At 36.7% G+C, this 21,017-nt stretch overlaps 1 protein-coding gene across 1 annotated transcript in view; it reads left to right on the top strand.

Moving 5' to 3' along the window:
- The window catches only part of LOC150090495 (pyroglutamyl-peptidase 1), a 91,086-nt gene extending 70,629 nt beyond the window's left edge, over window positions 1-20,457 (top strand). Inside the window, exon 5 of the mRNA XM_090378186.1 lies at window positions 20,280-20,457. Within this exon, the coding sequence (XP_090234312.1) occupies window positions 20,280-20,457 (178 nt within the window). The remainder of the gene's footprint in view (window positions 1-20,279) is intronic.
- Window positions 20,458-21,017: the final 560 nt, after the last annotated feature.

Below are 21,017 nucleotides of genomic sequence, written 5' to 3'. Positions count from 1 at the left end.
CTCCCTTCCTATCCTGTCCATTTTTCCTGTACACATTGTACTCCTCAAATTCCAGTTCTGCATTCCTTATACCTGTGTGACACCATGTCTCTGATATCCCAACAATATCTGTCTGATGTTTTGAGCAACACCTCAAATTCATCAAATTTATTTACCAAACTCCTAGCATTGGTGTACACACAAGTGTAAATACACCTGTTCCTGTTCTTAGCTACCCTAACACAATCCATGTGTTTACTTGTACCGCAATGACTCCCAGCAGTCTCTGAAATATCCTGCATCTTATTTTCCAGGCTGCTGCTCATTCCAATAGAAGCAGTGCAAGAATCACTTTCTCCTTTGCCAGTGGCTACTGCTGATCTATTAGTCCGTGTATTCCCCCAAGCTAGCAGTTTTCCGACTCACCTAACACTGCTTCGATAGCATCAGCAAATATTCTTGCACCCTTTCTATTTAAGTGTATCCCATCCCTGTTGAAGCAGTCTCTCCTCTTAACATGTACAGACCTGGCTGAAAAAAATTCTACCCCTTGAGCCTTGCACAATCTTTCCAGGGCCGAATTGATCCACAGGGCTCTCATCGTATACTCCCTCCTATCATGTCTAGGCAGAATTGCAGACACTTTCAAATTCAGCCCTAATTCATGGCTTTTTTTCAACAGTGACCTGTACTTGTTTAGTAATTCCGCCAGTCTCCTGCTCTTAATATCATTAGTGCCAATGTGTACAACAATATCACGTTTTGTGCCCTTAAAACATGATATCTGCTCAAGCACAAGAAGTCATCTTCTTCTACAGAAATGCTTTAAGAGTCATTTGTTTCCAAGACAGTCTTTTTTTCATTATAAATTTCACACTACCCTGCATAAGCATTTTTTAAATCTGTAGCAACTTTTTTAGTACACTAGAAATTTCAGTCGTGTGACTTGAGGGCGCCTCCGTAGCCAGGTGGGAAGGAGCAGCAGTGCATAGCACACGCTTCTTGATTAGACCGGGGTTCGAGCCCGTCACCACCAAATACGGAGAATGCGGAAAGGTCAGGGAATGACCACCGCATATCCCGGAGCAATATGGCCTTAGTTGCTAATGCTCCTAAAAACCAAATAACAAATAACAAATAACAGTGTGACTTGAAAGTCTAAATTGGTTTTTGTGCATGTTTAAAAGCTTCGTCAAGCCCTTTGAGAGTTAAGGAACGAACAAGAGTTTCAGCTGTTAAATCTTCCAGCTTTTTCATATTTTGCCATTTAGCATTAGCATTAGCATTAGTAGAGGCATTTGATGCAAGAAAGCAAGCTTATGCAGCATCAGCCAAAAAAAAAAATAATAAATAAAAAATAACCACTTCCACTTCACCCCTCTGTTCATTCGAAATACCTGTCCAGCTGAGCCTTAAACTTATTTAGGCTATCAACTTCCATGACAAGGGATGGAAGTCTGTTCTACCAACTAACCACCCGCTGGCTAAAGGCAAATTTCCACACGAAATTTCTTTCTTCAATTTGAATTTATGCCCTCTCAGGTGATTATTCTGAGCAAAAGGAAGAATCCCATCAGCATTGAGCATGCTCAAACCATTCAAGGGTTTATACTCCTCTTGATATCAGATCACCTCGCTGGTGCCTAGTCTCCAGACACTGTAATTTGCAAAACTTAAGCCTTTCTTTGTAAGAGCACCCCTTAAGAATTATGTACTGAAACATACTAATGTAGGTAGGGATGGGGGTTGCAAGAATTCATTTAGAATTTTATAGGGGCGGGTCATCGTGGTATCACAAAGTTTGAGAACCCCTGCCATAAACTGCCATAGTCCTCTTTTCTGAAATTAAAACCTGCATCTTCAATCTTAATTACTGCAACATCTTTCATTTTCTAACTAATGACTGCATAATCACTACCTGCCAGTGGTTCCTGTACTGTGAGCCCTATGATGTCATCTGATTCTTGAGTAACAATGAAGTCTAGAATATTCTTACCCTTATTGTTTTCTCTAACATGTTGGTACAAATAATAATAATCTTGATTATTTAAAAAATTTTTCCCCCATGGTGAGTTTCCATCCCACTTATTTCATTCAGTTAGGGGCAGTTACCAATAATAAGAAATTCACACTTGTTTGCCCATTCCATCTGCATGTAAAGACTCTTGTTACACTCTTTACAGTCTTCTGGTCTTTAGATTACTTTACTTTACTCTCATTATACCATTGCTTCCACTAACTCACACATGTAGGCGCCTCCGTAGCCAGGTGGGAAGGAGCAGCAGTGCATAGCACACCCTTCTTGATTAGACCGGGGTTCGAGCCCGTCACCACCAAATACGGAACATGCGGAAAGGTCAGGGAATGACCACCGCACCGGAGCAATATGGCCTTAGTTGCTAATGCTCCTAAAAAACCAAATAACAACAACAACAACTAACTCACACTACACAGAGTCTATGCTGGCAGGTGTAACTTCAGACTCAGCAAAAGCCCTTTTTGTGCTCATGCTGCCTTTGATAAGAAGCATGACCCCACCAAATCTCTCTTCTCTGTCTTTTCTAAATACATTATACATACCATAGTGGAACTTCTCATTCCCAATATTTGTGTGGCACCATGTTTCTGTTAGCTCTATTATGTGAGCATTAGTTGTCTTAACCAAGAGTTTAAGTTCACCTATTTTATTGACAACACTTCTGACATTACTATAAGCGCAGATAAGACTGAGTATTCTTCTATAGCTTATTACCTTGGCTCACCCCTTGAAGTTATTTAAGCTTGTTTCCCTAGCTTTATCATCTTCCTCATTTGAAATGTTGCCATCCTCAGAACATTTTGCTAACATTGGCTGTTGCAGCAACATACAAGATTTCTTGGGATGTATGCAAGCATTACTTTGACACATATCATCAGATAAACACGTTTATATTACCTTCCCCCTCCTAAATAGCAGTTTTCCTCAACCCCTAATGTATCTTCAACGATACTGGTAAAAATAACCCTGGGGGCTCACATCTGGTGAGTATGGGCTTGGCACACCCAGGGTCCTGAGCTGGATATCATCATTCTTCTCTTTCTTGGTGATTCCCTTCTACTTCTCTTTCTCTCTCTCTCTCTCTCTCTCTCACTCTCACTCTCTCTCTCTCTTTCTCTCTCTCTCTCTCTCTCTCTCTCTCTCTCTCTGTCTATCTCTCAGGGTAACTAGGAAATTTTTTTTTTTTTTTTTTTTTTTTTGGCTTTTGCAGCATAAGCCTCAGGCTTCCTTGCACCATATGGCTAATAATAAAAGTAAAAAGTAAAATACTTGTATCACCTTTGTTCAAATGAATACTATCTGTACAAAGTTGATTCCTTCTACCTACGAGTCAAGCCATGCTGATAAAAACTTTCCACCCAAAGTCTTGCTGAGTTCCTCAATTCTTGAGTTAATCCATAATGCTTTTAGCATATAATCCCTTCTATCATGTCTGTGCAGAATTTCAGATACATACACATTCTGATCTAACTTATGGCATTTTTTCAGCATGGTCCCCTTAAAATCTGACAATTTGTTGGTAACATCAGTTGTTACTCCCAGCAAATACACACTGGTTCTGCTCTACCTATCTTTATTACAAAAATGTTATCCCTTTCCCTGACAATAGAGTCTCCCAATAAAACTAAATATCCTTCAATCAGAGCAGTATGCACTTGACTGTTCTGGGACCTGAATCAGGGGTGCATTACTTGGCAGAACACAAGATATTTGTGTATCTGACCAGCTCACAGTCGTATTTGTTTCTAGGGCAGGCACCCATTTTTTCAGTGACTCAGAGTCTTCTAGTAATGCATTTTAATATGAGATCAGTACATTCCTTACATCAGATGCAAAGAAAAGAATGATCAGTTGAGCTTGTTTGTTTACTAGACTGACATTAGAATACCTGCTACAGGCTATGCAGGCTATATATATTAATGACTCACACAGGAAATTCTGCCGGCATTTTACTCTGAGGCATTGTGTCCTTGGACACAATGACTCAGAGTAAATGTGTCCTTGGACGATTTATTGAAAGTGGATCTTTTAACAACCATTATTTAGATAAAATTTGAACTTAAGAAAGACAAAATTTAAATTTATAATGTATTACAGCATTTAAATTAACAAAGCATTACTGAAATTAAACCATTACCAAAACTTTATCCACTGGTGATATTAAATTGAAGAGAATTAGACTTTCCAAAATACATTAGAAAGTTAAGAATTAAATTTACAAAATATTTCACACATTTACTAAAATGAGATTTAAAAATTGCAGAAATTGAACATTTTTAAACAAAACTTTGTTTACCAGCCACTTGATCTTAATCCTCTTCAGTTAATCTACCAGAGCCAACTTAAAACATATGCTCTCTTAAACTGCCTACAGTGATTAATTAATCATCATTAAACCAATCAATCATAATTATTAATTAATTATCACACTATCTGGTCTATTGACAAAGCTGTTAGCTGCAACTTCTATTCATCTATATTTCCATCTCTATTACAACCCTGTGGTTTTATTTTGCATGCTCAACTAAAGATAAAGCCAACTTACTAGCATCCTGCTTTTCTTCTAACTTTTTTATTGAGTAAGAATTCTGAACAATCTCAATGCCAACAAAGTACAAAGTTCTAATAATTTCTCCTGGTATATCTCCACTTGTTCCCAAAACCTGTGTTCCTGTTCTGTGTTGCATTTTTATACTTTCTTAATGCACTGTGTTTTTCCTTTTTCTTGTAAATTTTCCGATATCTAACCAGTTCTTAAAATGGCAACAAATATCTCTCTTCCAAAGTATTGGAGAAAGCCATCAACTGCTAGCTCTTAAACTATATTGAAACCTTTTATTTAATCAGTGATTTCCAATATACATTCCATCAGTTTTGATCCACTGGTGATATATTGGCTTACATTACTTATTGGGCACATCTTGGCCTTAGCAGCTCTTGTGCTTAACAGCACAAGAGCTGCTAAGCCATACCACCACCATCACGAGTACAGAGACGGGCAACAAGATTAGTGAATGGAACAAAGGGTTGCTCTTACAAAGAAAGGCTTAAGTTTTGCAAATTACAGTGTCTGGAGACTAGGCACCAGCGAGGTGATCTGATAGAGGTGTATAAAGCCTTGAATGGTTTGAGCAGGCTCAGTGCTGATGGGATTCTTCCTCTTGCTCAGAATAATCACCTGAGAGGGCATAAATTCAAATTGAGGAAAGACAGATGTAGGATAGATGTGCGGAAATTTGCCTTTAGCCAGCGGGTAGTTGGTTGGTGGAATAGACTTCCATCCCTTGTTGTGGAAGTTGATAGCCTAAATAAATTTAAGGCTCAGCTGGACAGGTATTTCAAATGAACGGAGGGGAATGAAGTGGAAGTTTTTTTTTTTTTTTTTTTTTGGCTGATGCTGCATAAGCTTGCTTTCTTGCATCATATGCCTCTACTAATGCTAATGCTAATCACCACCACCAACAACATTAACTCATATGAGGACTAATTCAATGGAAAAGTTTGAAACTCAAGCAGTTGCTGTTGATATTTCTAAGGCTTTTGTTTGTGTTTGGCATTAAAGGTCTTCTAAACAAGTTCCCATCTTATGGATTGTGCAATTGGCAGTTCTCTCTCTCACCACTCACAGCAGATGATGGTAGTGGATTGCCTGTCTTCTAACTTCTCCATTAATGCTGGTCTTCCCCAAAGTTCAGTTCTTTCTTCCACTTCTTTCCCTTTGTATATTTAATGAACTTCTTGCACTGACTGGAAATCCTAGGCATAGTTTTGCTGATAATAGCACTCTGTATTCCACCTTCCTGTTTGAGAAATATTGCCCTGCATAAACTGCCTTAACTTCTCATTTATCCACCACCAATTCCTTAAAATGCCAATCTGCAGGTAATTCTCCATTGGGACAAAGAAAACTTAGTTAATTTCACTTATTCTAAAATTCAGTTGTCTTATTTCTTGCAAAAATGAGCCTACTGCTTTTATGCTCATCTTCAATTAAATCCAGATTTTTAGACAAGATCACATAATATCACTATTAGGGATTACCTTGACTTCTAGTCTCTCTCTCTCTCACTGCACCTCCATAGCCAGGTGGGCAGGAGCAGCAGTGCGTAGCACATGCTTCTTGATTAGACCGGGATTCGAGCCTGTGACCACCAAATACGGAGGATGCGGAAAGGTCAGGGAATGACCACCGCATATCCCTGGAGCAATATGGCCTTAGTTGCCAATGCTCCTAAAAACAAAAATAACAAACAAACTCTCTCTCTCTTTCTCACACACACACACACACACACACACACACACACACACACACACACACACACACACACACACACACACACACACACACACACACATCCTCTGTATCAAAAAGACGGGGTTTTCATTTTTCACTTGGTGTTATTTTTCTCTTAAACATCTTACTTTTCAAATATTAAAATTTTCAATCTCACCTCGAGGTAGTTTCCAATTACCTCTCTCAAGCTTCTAGATTCCATTCAAAGGAGGACAGTCAGATTAATTAATGACCTTCCTCTTACAGAGTATCTCTCTCTCTCTCTCTCTCTCTCTCTCTCTCTCTCTCTCACTCATATTCTGCTACAGTTGTTTTCTGTAGGCACTTCCACAGGTACTGTTCTTAATTGGTATCTGTAGCACCAACACTCTCTTCCAAACCATTATGAACATGTGCTGCAATTAGTCAACAACTATTCATTGTCCAACTCCAAAAAGTTACAGAACTAACTTTTCCTCTTTCTCAATTATTCCTTCTACTTCTGTTTTCTGGAACAACCTTCCTTCACATGTATTTCTCATAAATTATATCTACAGAAATTCTAGAATAATGTAAACAAGTATTTTCTACCTTCTCAGCCTTCAACCCTTTGTATGGTACTAAGCAGTGGTGAGCTATAGTGGGCTCGCGAGAGCCCATTGTTGAAATGATCATTTATTTTACAAATGAAATCCTGAATGCAATTATTGAGTATCCAGAGCCGAAACTACAGCGGGGCGAGCAGGGAACCATCCCCAGCATTTTAATGGTGCAATCAATCAGTTATGTATTTTAAAATTGCTTCATTTTTGATTTAATTACAGTCGGACCTCTGTTTAACCAACTTCTTTATAGCAAATTTTTTTGAATTCCTCTTGGTAATTACATTTAAAATGGTTTCCGTTGAACGAAGAAAATTTCCATGTAACGAATGGATTAGGAGAGACAACTTTGTATGCATTGTTCTCACCTTTGGCCTTTAGGCAATTTAGGTAATTAGAAAGTGTGAATTAATGGTGAAAGGGATTACCGTTTCACAACGTTAGTGGTGTCTGTAAAACCTATTTAGTCGCATACCGAGAAGTCACACTAGTCAATATGCTTTCCATAGGCAGTCAGTGGATTAAGAAGATTCCCAACAGGGATAATAGCCCCTGGTCAACCTATGTTGTGGTTCCCCTTTACTCCAACAAACAGACATATGTTTTTCGGAGAAGTGAATAATCCATGCCTTCCAGTAAATTTCTCCATCTATGTTTACATGGTCACAGTAGCTGAATGTCCAAGTGATTCTGACATTTTCACAGTATTCAAAGAACTAGTGAAAGTAGCAATGTAGGGGGGAGGAATTGAGGCGATTAAGATATTATATAAACTTTACGAAGATGAAATGTTGGCAGATTTTGAAACTTCGTCGAGACTTTCACTGTGTAAAAAATGTTCTAAACTTTAATGGCATACAGGTAATAATTAAAAAAAAAAAGACTGTATGCATCTCACTGATCTCCAAAAAACCAGTGCGAATTAAGGATGATTGCTAAAGAACTTGATGTGGAAACTATAAAGATCAGTCGTGTGTTCGGGCCACGGTGTAGCTTGCGGATGGCAATTGCGGGTTGGAGGAATTATCCCGCTTTGTGCAAACATTTTGAATCAGAAGTTAAATATTCTGGATTATTAAATCAACTTTTAATCTAGAATTTCGTAACAATTTAGCACTAATGATCGACATCCTGCAGGAGCTCTTACCTTTTAGAAGCTTTACAGAATCACTATAGCAAAAGCAGATAAATTAATTATTCGAACTATCAATGCTATTGCTAATTTGAAAAATTCTGAAGCTGAAATTGAGAGCATGTTGAAGTGAAAAGAATTTAAAGGAATCAAATTTGAAAGTAAGAACACATTTAAAAAATTACCTCGTGACAAGTTATTAAATGCATAGTTTTATCTTTAAAGGATAAGTTATTAATGCAACAGAGAGCAATTTTAAATTAAATAAAGAAAATAATGATACCATTGAAAGAAATTTTAAACATATGCTACCGGAAATCTTGGAATATGAAAGAACTTTCATCTTGGTGGCCAGGCAGTGAAAACCGAATAAGAAATTTGTTCTCTGGTAAAATATGAAATAAAAATTAATGATTTTAGAGATTTTTGTCGAGGACAGTTTGTCTTTAAAATCGAGTGAAATTCCCTTTTCAATTAAGGAAGCCAGAAATATCTTTGAAACCATTGCAATTAGCACTGCTAAAGCTGAGCAAGCTTTCAGCGTAATGAATAATATTGAGTGAATGACTAATGTTGACAATTTAACAATTTGCAGATTATGATGACCATACATCTAAATGGAAAACCATTGCTTCAGTTTATCCGGATCGTTACGTCAAATCATTCCTCTGTAATCATTGCTCAACTATTGAGCAAAGCAGAAGATCAACAACAAATATTAATAAAGAAGTAAATTGCATGTGGCGGTTTTTAGAATAAATTTTTCTTGAATATCTGTGTAATAATTTTTTTTCATCTAATCCAGTGGTTTTCAACCTTTTTTTAATAATGGCACCCCTAAGTAATTTATTTTGTTTTGCGGCACCCCTACTCAATTTTCTGCCTGTTAGATATACAGTATAATACAATATATACAATATAATACAAATTATATATATATACAGTATATAGGGTGCCTCCGTAGCCAGGTGGGAAGGAGCAGCAGTGCGTAGCACACGCTTCTTGATTAGACCGGGGTTCGAGCCCATCACCACCAAATACGGAGGAAGTGGAAAGGTCAGGGAATGACCACCGCATATCCCGGAGCAATGTGGCCTTAGTTGCTAATGCTCCTGAAAAACCAAAATAACAAAAAAAAATAACATACAGTATATAATTTTATTCTTTATATAGAGGTAGTCAGCAAACATCAATTGTAGATCACCACAAAATTAAAAAGATACTGTACACCTTTTTATAATGAAATAAACATGTAAATTTAAAAAAAAAAACGAAATTACATGGCACCCCTGGAATGTTGTTGTGGCACCCTGCGGCACCTTAGGGTGCCGCAACACCCCGGTTGAAAACCACTAATCTAATCTGTGATTTTTGTGTACTTTTTCTAGAAAGTTTGTTTTTTATGTAATATTTGTTTTTATATTGTGGAATGTTTTGTGATAGTTTTTATGTTATTTGTGATGTGGGAAATATTTCATATTATTTTTTATTCACAGTATTAAAATTTTATCATGATAAAAATGTATCCATTATATTTCTCTAATTGTTAAAAAAAAGACAAATAAAAAAGTTGCGTGTGTGCCAAGACGCACGGTAGATGGTTTATGTGAAACATCCTTCTCGTTTCTTTTATGTATTTTGATTTGTATATATTGATTACGAAATAAAAGAGCTTTTTTATTCTAAATATTTTATTGATCATTCACAAATTTACGTAATTTCTGGAAGACAAGATACAATGGATTTATGATAACTAAAGTAAGAGATGTATACTTGCAATTGCAATGTATCTAAATATCTCTGGAAAACAGCATTGATTGAAGTACTGATCTTTGTAGTTGAAGCAACATATGCAGCTGTTAGGGGAACCTAACAATGGAATGTAATGAAAATGCGAGACAAAAAAAATAAATTGTTGACAAATATTTGTATTGTCGCAGTCATATGACAATTACTTGTATTGTTGCAGTCATATGATAAATACTTGTATTGTTGCAATCATACTTACTGCAGTAGTAACTGCAGGAAGTATGATTGTGATGTCATACTATTCAAGAATTCTGAAAAGTTAGAACTCCAGACACTATTGTATCTGGTTATCATCGTAAGGGGAGGCATGATGAACAGGTTTTTAAGCTTTTTTTTTTTTTTTTTTCAGCTAGATCTAGGAACATTTTATACATTCACTAAAAGCATGGTTAAGAGGGTAATAAGCCCCATCTGTCCACCCTCCGAATCCGCTCCTGACTTGAGATAACATACTGGTAACGAAAAATGTGTCATGAACTCTAATCACACTACTAGTAGTGTGAGCGTGGGAAGTGCCTCTGGTGGAATCTGCGGATGACGTCACTTCCGTGACTGTCAAATTTACCGGGTAGAAAGTCGGAAAAACTGTGAGCCCATTGTTAAAATATTCACAGCTCACCACTGGTACTAAGTACTCTAAGTTCTAATACCTTTTTTTGAGGGAGAAAAAGAGGTTTCTATGAAAAAAGAAAGAAAATCAGTCAGGTGTATACTTTATAATGCATTTCTTTTCTTCTGATATTTTCATGGCACTGTTCTTTTGAATTGGCACTGTAATTCCACCTTATTTTTTTAAATCAGTCTGAACATGTACACCAACTAGCCAACATATCAGACTGTATATTCTTTTTAATTTATTTCCTCTGCGTCTTTCCTTTTGGTTTTTCCCATGAGCTTATTATCCTGCAGAACATAAAAATCAACCTGTGAACACACAGTTGTACTGACATAAACATAATATGCCAGTGTAATGTAGCCTAAGGTGTTGATGCATCATAAAAAGAACAAGAACCCTCCTTTAGAATAATGTTCTGTTCCTCCTTATAATTAATTTAGAGATATTCAAGTTTGGTTTCAGTTAATTTTATTTGGCTTAAACTCTTCAAATGTTTGAAATCACCTTAAAAAAAAAAACACTACATGAAGTTATCTTTGATGACAAAATAACATTTTTCAAAGAAGTGTGGAGCACCTACATTCATAAAGTTGGAAAGCCAACCATACATCAGGAGAAGTGACAGCCATTTCACCTTTAAGGTTGTGATATTTTAATAATTACTACCATTATGAATGGGTTTTATTTTTATGGTACTATAAATATTATTGAGCAGAAGAAAAGTGTGAATGAGAAATTTGTTGCCCCAATACAGAAAAGGTTGTGGTGTGGGAAATATTTCATGCCATCACTTAAGTGATGAAATTAAAAAATAATAATAACTACTGCCATTATAAATATGATGTTTTTTGTTTCCATAATAGAAAACAAGTAAGAAATATATATATATAAATTTGCATGCTATGCATTTTTAAAAGTAGGACTATTTGATGATCCACATAATCATTTGTATTACAAAATAGATGTGTGCATATAGTGACATGTTAAATCTTGTATTTTTTGTGTAGCCACTGAAGAGCGCAAAAGGTGTTATGAAATATCTGGCCATGTAAATAATTTTAGTTAAAATCAATTGTTTCAGTTCAATACTGTGTTCATTTATTTAAGAACTTAAAGTTTAGTTTTTAAGCAGAATTTTTTCACATATAATTTTAATGCTCATACTTCATTATATTTTATAACCCGGCTGTATATTCAATGTAAATAATATATTTTTATCCAAGTAAGTTGCTTTTGTTGATACATACACTGCTGCTCAAAAAAAAATTTGCATCACTTGCAAAATTCACTGAATTTCTGTGAAATTTGGCAATACATCATATATATTTTGTAATAGCATTATCCTATTGCATCATCCATCTCTAGCAAGCTACCTTAGATGATGTCAAGTGCTATATATGATTGTTGTTGTTATGGGAGTTTAAAGGCACATAAGCTACTATGGCTATAATGCGCCTTATATACGATTGCATCATCCTAGTGGTAGTATAAATACAATGCATATGCCATGAGCTCAGTATTCTGTGCTATTGTAATCACTAAGTTTTCACAATTAACACCACATAGGAAATATGTTGCTGCTATATTGAATGCAGAGGGACATTCTGTGCATGAAATAGCTAAAAGGATTCACTCTAATCAGTCAACAGTGAAACATCTATCACGAAAATTATCAAAAACTGGCAGTCTAAAAAGAAAGAAAGAAAATGTATGTCCATGAGCATCTTCTACAGTGCAGGACAAATTTCTAGTCCATCTGCATTTTCAAAATAGATTCTCATTGACAGATCTCAAAACAGCGCAGGAGGAGGCATAGGTGGATTCAGGGTAGGGGTACTGGGACACATTCCGACCTTCCCTGTCATTTTTTGGAGAATATATACCAATCATTCAAATTCTGTTTAGCTACAAAAAAAAATTTTTTTTTTTTCATTGTTAACATACGATTTTATCTATTTTTACATTGTGGCTCAGCTATTTTCAACTGACTACAGTTAGCATTAGCATTAGTTGAGGCGTATGATGCAAGAAAGCAAGCTTATGCAGCATCAGCCAAAAAAAAAAAAAAAAAACCAACTCCCATTTCACCCCTCCTTTCGTTCAAAATACCTGTCCAGCTGAGCCTTAAATTTATTTAGGCTATCAACTTCCACAACAAGGGATGGATGTCTGTTCCACCAACCAATTGCTCGCTGGCTAAAGGCAAATTTCCACACATCTGTCTTTCCTGAATTTGAATTTATGCCCTCTCGGGTGATTATTCTGAGCAAGAGGAAGGGTTCCATCGGCATTGAGCATGCTCAAACCATTCAACACTTTATATACCTCTATCAGAACACCTCGGCCGGTGATCTGATAGAGGTGTATAAGAGCACAAAAGGTAATTTGCAAAACTTAAGCCTTTCTTCATAAGAGGAACCCTTTGTTCCATTCATTAATCTTGTTGCCCTTCTCTGTACTCGTTCCAGCAGCTCTACATCCTTCTTGAAATGAGGCCTCCAGACCTGTATACAGTACTCTAGGTGTGGCCTGACCATTGCCTTATACAAGGGAATAATCACCTCCTTATCCCTGCTAGAAAAATTCCTGTATTTCATTGATAAGACACCATGAGCTACTCTTGCAGCCCGTCTGCACTGCTCAGAGAACTTCATATCTGCCTGCACAATTACCCCCAGGTCCTTTTCATTCGCTACCATTGTCAGTGTAGTACCACAGAGTTGATACGTTGCTCTACGGTTACTGTTTCCCATATGTAGTACTTTACATTTGTCAATGTTAAACTTCATTTGCTACCTCTCAGCCCATCTGCTCAACCTTTCCAGATCCTGTTGCAGCAGCATAGCATTAGTAGTGTCCTTAACAAGTCCTTAACAAGTGTCCTTGTATCCCCCCAAGTGTCCTTGGGGGGGATACAAGGACTAATAGATTAACAGTAGCCAGTGGCAGAGGTGGAAGTGATTCTTGCACTGCTTCTATTGAAATGAGCAGAAGTCTGAAAAACAAGATGCAGGATATTTCAGAGACTGCTGGTAGTCATTGCGGTACAAGTAAACACATGGGTTGTGTTAGGGTAGCTAAGAATAGAAACAGGTGCATGTATACCTGTGTGTACACCAATACTAGGAGTTTGGTAAATAAATTTGATGAATTTGAGGTATTGCTCAAAACATCAAAGGCAGATATTGTTGGGATATCAGAGACGTGGTGTCACACAGATATAAGTAATGCGGAACTGGAATTTGGGGAATACAATGTGTATAGAAAGGATAGACAGGACAGGAGGGGAGGAGGGGTTATGCTATTAATTAAGAAACACATAAAGTCCAAGGAAGTGAAGCCAGTCGACATCGATGGACAGGGCAGCGTCGAGTCAGTTTGGTGTGACATAAGCATAGGGAAATCAAAATTGAGAGTAGGAGTGTGCTATAGGCCTAATGACTCTGATGAGTATAATAAGATATTGTACAGGGAAATAGAGTGGGCCAGTAAATCAGAGAGTCTTATAATGGGGGACTTTAATTTCCCAGATATTGACTGGAATTTGTGGGTTGGTCACTCGCACACTAGCAAGGCTTTTGTGGATTTATTGGATGATTGTTTTCTACATCAGCATGTTCGTGAGGCAACAAGAGGGAGCAATACTCTTGATCTGATTATCAGTAGTGATTCTTCATGCATTAAGAACCTGCAGATAAATGAACCACTAGGTGGCAGTGATCACAGTGTGTTGAAGTGGGATTTACTCAAGGAGGTAACTACCATCAGAGGTAAAGGGAAGGGTTTTTGTTTTCGTAAAGGCGACTATGATGGTCTGAGACAGTATTTAAATTCTATACAGTGGGACCAACTGATGATGTTACCAACAGCAAACTCAAAATGGGAAGCATTCAAGGAACTAATCTTGGAGGCTACCAGGCTTTACATACCAACTAAGAAATATTGTTCAAGGTTTAGGCCTAAATGGTTGTCAGATGAACTAATGAGACATGTGACAGAGAAGAAAAATGCATGGGATACATACAAATTAATGGGTGACATGGAAGCCTATGATAGATATAAGTTGGTCTGTAACCAAGTCACAAAGGAGATTAGGCAGGCAAAGGCAGACTACGAAAAATCCTTGGCAAAGGATGCAAAGAAAAACAGAAAAGAGTTCTTTACATACTTGAACTCGAAAAGGAAAGGGATGAATCAGATTGGTCCACTGGATATTGATGGTTCAACAGTTGAGGATCATGCTCAGGTGGCTAACAATCTAAACGAGTATTTTGCATCTATATTCACGCATGAGGAGTTATTCAGGAAGGAGAATGATGTAGGTAAAGTAAACATTGGCAGTGAGCTGGATGATTTTGTAATAACTGAGAGGAAAGTGGAGGAGAGATTGTTGAGGACAAACATAAAAAAGGCACCTGGGGTGGATGGGATCTATCCAGTTATATTAAAGGAGGCAGCAAAGGAAGTAAGCAAACCCTTAGCCATAATTATGAGAGCTTCCTTGGACTCAGGGGAGGTACCTATGGACTGGAGATGTGCAAATGTGACCCCAATTCACAAAGGAGGTTCAAAGGCTGACACAAGTAATTATAGACCTGTTAGTTTAACTTCTGTTCCAGGTAAATTAATGGAGGCACTGGTTAAAGAAGCACTGCAGGATCATCTAGACAAGAATTCAGTTATAGCTCAGACGCAGCATGGTTTTGTTAAGGGCAGGTCTTGCCTGACCAATTTGATTGGATACTATGATGTAGTCACAAAAGAACTGGATGCAGGGAATAACTTTGATATTATATATTTGGATCTTAGAAAGGCTTTTGATACTGTTGCACATGGAAGACTGCTGCACAAATTGGAGCAGTGTGGCATTGGAGGCAAATTGCTGCTATGGATAAGGGGATGGTTGAGTGGCAGAAGACAGAGAGTGGTAATCAATGGACACTGCTCAACGTGGACTAATGTTATTAGTGGAGTTCCTCAAGGTTCAGTGTTGGGTCCGTTGTTGTTTTTGGTGTTTATGAATGATATTGATGATGGGATATCAAGTTTAATGTCCAAGTTTGCAGATGATACAAAGGTTGGCAGGGTCGTTAAGGACAATACTGACGCTATGCTGCTGCAACAGGATCTGGAAAGGTTGAACAGATGGGCTGAGAGGTGGCAAATGAGGTTTAACATCGACAAATGTAAAGTGCTGCATATGGGAAACAGTAACCCCAGAGCAACGTATCAACTCTGCGGTACTACACTGACAGTGGTGGAGAATGAAAAGGACCTGGGGGTAATTGTGCAGGCAGATATGAAGTTCTCTGAGCAGTGCAGACGAGCTGCAAGAGTAGCTCATGGTGTCTTGTCAATGATAAAGAGGAATTTTTCTAGCAGGGATAAGGAGGTGATTATTCCCTTGTATAAGGCAATGGTAAGGCCACATCTTGAGTACTGTATACAGGTCTGGAGGCCTCATTTCAAGAAGGATGTAGAGCTGCTGGAACGGGTACAGAGAAGGGCAACAAGATTAGTAAATGGAACAAAGGGTTGCTCTTACGAAGAAAGGCTTACGTTTTGCAAATTACAGAGTCTGGAGACTAGGCACCGGCGAGGTGATCTGATAGAGGTGTATAAGGCTTTGAATGGTTTGAGCATGCTCAATGCCAATGGGATTCTTCATCTTTCTCAGAATAATCACCTCAGAGGGCATAAATTCAAATTGAGGAAGGACGGATGTCGGATAGATGTGCGGAAATTTGCCTTTGGCCAGCGGGTGGTTGGTTGGTGGAACTGACTTCCATCACTTGTTGTTGAAGTTGATAGCCTAAACAAATTTAAAGCTCAACTGGACAGGTATTTCGAACGAACGGAGGGGTGAAATGGGAGTGGGTTTTTTTTTTTTTTTTTTTGGCTGATGCTGAATAAGCTTGCTTTCTTGCATCATATGCCTCTGCTAATGCTAATGCTAATGCTAACAACCCCGCCAACTTTTGTATCAGTTGGCAACACTGATACTGATGTGATCACCATTCTAGTTCGAGGTATCGTGCAGTTTGTCACGCATAATGTGTAATTCAGAGTTTAGCAGTGTGCCTGTGTCTGCCAGTCACATTACTTTTGAGTGTCCTATTTGTTTTGTTCTGTGTTTGTGCACAAACAAGGCACAAAATGGTGCCCCCCCCCATCATAAATAGCAACCCTACTGTCATTTTTTTTTTTTTTTTTTTTGATTCTGCTGCTGGGAGGAGGATACAAGAGTAAAGGCAAGTACTGCTACAGTATGTAGATGCCATTTATCATCGGGATTAGTGGCATGTCTACCCAAGAAAAAAGCAACTTTTGATGAAAAAATGAAAGTGCAGCATCCAAACTGGGCAAAAGCGCATGCTAGTTGGTCTGATGATTATGGAAATGTGTTATTTTATCTGATGAATCAAAATACAACTTGCATGGTTTGGACAGCCAGCAGACTGTTAGACAAAGAAGAGGAGGAGAATTTCATCTTGACTGTATTGTCTCCTTGGTGAAACAATTTGCACCTCAAATGCTGTATTTCAAATGGTGTATTTTAATGGCTGTACAGTAAACCCCCGATATTCGTGGGGATTACATTCCTGAGAAATGCCGCGAATACTGAGTTATGGCTCCCATAGTAATAAAGGGGTTCCGTTCCAAAGTATGAAATATATAAGAAAAACTAGTCTAAAATTTTGTCTATGTATGTATTATATGTACCTTCATAATATGACTATGTACATAGACAGTACATAGTGAAATGCAAGCATATGGCATCGAAATGAAAATAAGAAACAATTTAATATTAAATGTAATATTTATTAGAAATTTCAAACAAATCTTTCAAATGCCTTTGCTAGCTAGAAAACTTATCCTGCCAGTGCTATCACCAGTTTCGCTAAAGTGTTGATAAAGGTGTTTTGCATTTTCACGAATGATGAGTGAACTTAACGGAATTTTATTTTGAGTTCAGTCTTTTGTCCACAGATTTAAAGCTTTTTCCATTTTTTCTAATTTAACATCATGAGTTACAGAGCAAATTTTTGAAGCAATTAGCGCGTTTTCACGGACACTATGGCAGATTTTTTCTTCCGATTTCTTGATTGATCGTACCATCGACTCATTGATTTTTATAATGTTTTGCCACTGAGGAGACACTTTCACCATTAGAAATTTTATCTAATAACTCAATTGTATTCACTAATGTCATCACCTTCTTTGATCTTTTCACATTTTCCTTGTTATTCGTAGCCATATTTTTGTACGGGTTAGAAAGAACTTGTCCACGATAAAGTCACTTTCTTCTGTTAACACACTCGAAAAAGTCTGTTTTTCGAGTGTGTTGCAAAACGGTAGATTTATCACTTTTGTAAGCATATCAATTTATAAATTGATAAATTTATTCAATTTAGAAGCATATAAATTAAAAGAAAATGACGAAACCTTCCATGACAAGCGCATAAAACATATGAACAAGGATTAGTGAGAAACATCCACGCTCGCGATTTTGTCAACCCTCTCCCCCCCCACCTACTGAGTGCTGTTTTGACCGGGAAAGATAGCCACACCCAAGTTTTTTTTATTAGCCACGCCCAAGTTTTTTTATGGGGGAAAATGGTCACGGCGCTTTAAATTTCACATTTTTTTAGGTTTCATTTTATATTAAATCAGCGACCGCGAATAGCGGGGGTTTACTGTATTTCACATATTTTTTTGTTTACTATATTTCACACATTTACTGTATTTCACATATCCCTATTTCAACAGGGGTCATCTTCCCAATTTCCAACCCCCCAGTGTTCCACCTCCCCTCCCATCTCTTTCTCCTTACAACAGCGCATGCCCCACACGTACAAAAATTAAAATATCAAAATTCATGCCCGACCTATTAGGAAATCTTATCACCTCCAGCGCTTATCCCTTATAGCCCCTCTAAGCAGCATATAATGTACCATCTGTGCCCAAAAGAAAAGAAGAATTTTTATTTTAATTATTTTTTTATTTTATTATTTTTTTTTTTAGGTGCTAGCCACTGAAAATCTCAGGAAAATAGGTGGTAGGATCTGCCAGAGCAAACTTTAAGGGAACACCCGGCCGGCCTCCACGTGGCAGAGTACGTAAACGACAGGTCTCATCTGTGGCCTGGCAACTAACAACTGAGAGGAACAAGGGGCCCAACATATTACACAATACATGATCCACACACTTTTAAACCTCTGGCCTTGACAGCGTACTGTCCTCGATACAAAGAACATACACGGAGATGGGGTAAATCCCTGGTGCCATTAGACCCAAAAATACTCTGTACTCTACATAGAGGAGTTGGTCAACTTGAATTTTGAAGGGTACAGTGAATGCTAAGGTGCACAAGGACATTCTTGAGACAAAATTATTTCTCACAATTAGAGTTCACTGTGGGGATGTTGTGAACTGCATTTTTCAGGATGACTTTGCTCCATGTCATAGAGCCAAACCATAAGTACTACTTTGTATAATTAGCAAAAGTTTTAAATTTATGAAACATTGTACTCTTGCTTCAATAAATGTAATTTATTTTGCTATCTTTTACTGTCCACAGTTGCAAAAATGGTTGAAGGATAAATCAGTTTGCACAATAACAGTCCAGACGTCAATCCAATTGAAAATTGTTGGAACAAAATGTGTGTTTCAGTAATGCAAAAGAAACAAAAAATACTTAAAGAGCTGTAGAACTTATTAATCCATGTTTGGTACCATGAGATTTCCCAGGAATATATTCAGAACCTTATCCAGTCAGTGCAATGACAGTGTGCAGCCATCAAAGCAAGGGGTGGGCTAATGAAATATTAGTATGCATTTTGTTGTGTTTTTTGATTTTGTAGCTGTCTGTTGCCCTAGTATGAACAACGTAATGAAAAAAATCACTGCTTTCATAGAACTTTTGTTATTATATGATCCATGAGTAACATGCCATTATTTTGGAGAAAAGTACTTGTTTCTTTGTATATTTTCCTATAAAATATAAATCAGATAGTATGAATCAGAGTTGTAATACTCAATATGTTCTACGTTGATAATAATATTAGTAAAATAATAAGAGGAGTTTACCTCAATATAATACGTAGAACACTTCCGTATGATACCCTCCAGAAATTAAAACGGAAAAAACGAAAAAATCGACAACTTACCGGTACATTAGAGTAAATTTTAAATAATTAAATAATCAATTTGACACAATTCAAATAAATTTAAAACAATTAAAAATCAAATTAACGCAATTAAAAGAATCTAATGAAAATATTCAAAACGATTTTCATTCCTCTCTTTCCTAGGAAGGAAAATCGTTTTGAATATTTTCGTTAGATTCTTTTAATTGCATTAATTTGATTTTTAATTGTTTTAAATTTATTTGAATTGTGTTAAATTGATTATTTAATTATTTAAAATTTACTCTAATGTACCGGTAAGTTGTCGATTTTTTCGTTTTTTCGTTTTAATTTCTGGAGGGTATCATACGGAAGTGTTCTACGTACTATATTGAGGTAAACTCCTCTTATTATTTTACTAATAAAATATAAAAAAAAAAAAAATTTTCTGACAATTAATAGTTTCATATGTGTATTATTATTACTTATTTATGTTCTTTCAGCTATTCCTAAAAGATTAGCTGTCAGTATAAGAACTAACAACCTAAAAAATTAGGTGATGCAATTTTTTTGTAAATTTTTTTTGTAACTGTAAATAAACATGACATTTTATGGCAGGTAAAATAATTCAATTGGGTAATATTTCTTAGAAGAGAAATTCAAAATTCATCTTCACTAATTATAATTAATCTCTTTACATAGATATCTTTGTGAATTCATTTATTACACTTCACTAAATCTCAGTGGACTTGCAGCCTTCATCCATCTTCCTCCACTGGACCAGCCTTATAGTGCTCATCAGTTAGCAGAAAGTCTGCGTGCAGCTATTTGTGCAATGTTGAAACAAGCTGATGAAATAAATACAAATATATGTAAATGAACTGGTTATACACAATATTTTTTTGTTTATCAATTTAAATTTATTAAAAGCATAGTTTAAGCTGGTAATCGTGGGCTTCCAAAGAAATGGTTAAATTCTTATAAACTACTCTAAGTCTGATCTTTAGTGGGTAAAAAGGTTTAGCTTTTATTAAATATTAGGGCTTTCAGTTTCTTCCCCACTAATGTTTTTTTATTATAAATTAGACTTTATAATTTTAGTGTATATTAAATTTTATTAAGAATATATAGGTTGATTCTTAAAAAATATACATGCTTTGAAATTATAGAAGTACTGAATTTAATGTACAAAACTTAATTGTAGAAAAACTTAAAAGTACTGAATTTATTGTACATATGTAGGAGAACATATGAAACCAACCAATGGTTATCTTATGTTAGATATTTGAAATAGCTGCCATTTGCATGCAAATATGCAATGTAATCTTCCTAGATGTGAATGCGTGGTACACGTCAGCTAAAAATGCTGTTGACTTTCTATCAGTTTTCCCATACTTTGCCCTTCCAGATCTCTCCACCTCAGGCGCCTCCGTAGCCAGG

The sequence above is a fragment of the Mastigoproctus giganteus genome, chromosome 1 (genome assembly GCF_048544385.1).
Source record: "Mastigoproctus giganteus isolate SK-2022 chromosome 1, ASM4854438v1, whole genome shotgun sequence".
Taxonomy (NCBI): Eukaryota; Metazoa; Arthropoda; class Arachnida; order Uropygi; family Thelyphonidae; genus Mastigoproctus; species Mastigoproctus giganteus.
The sequence above is the reverse complement of the archived record's forward strand: the minus strand, read 5'-3'. Positions and strand labels throughout refer to the sequence as shown.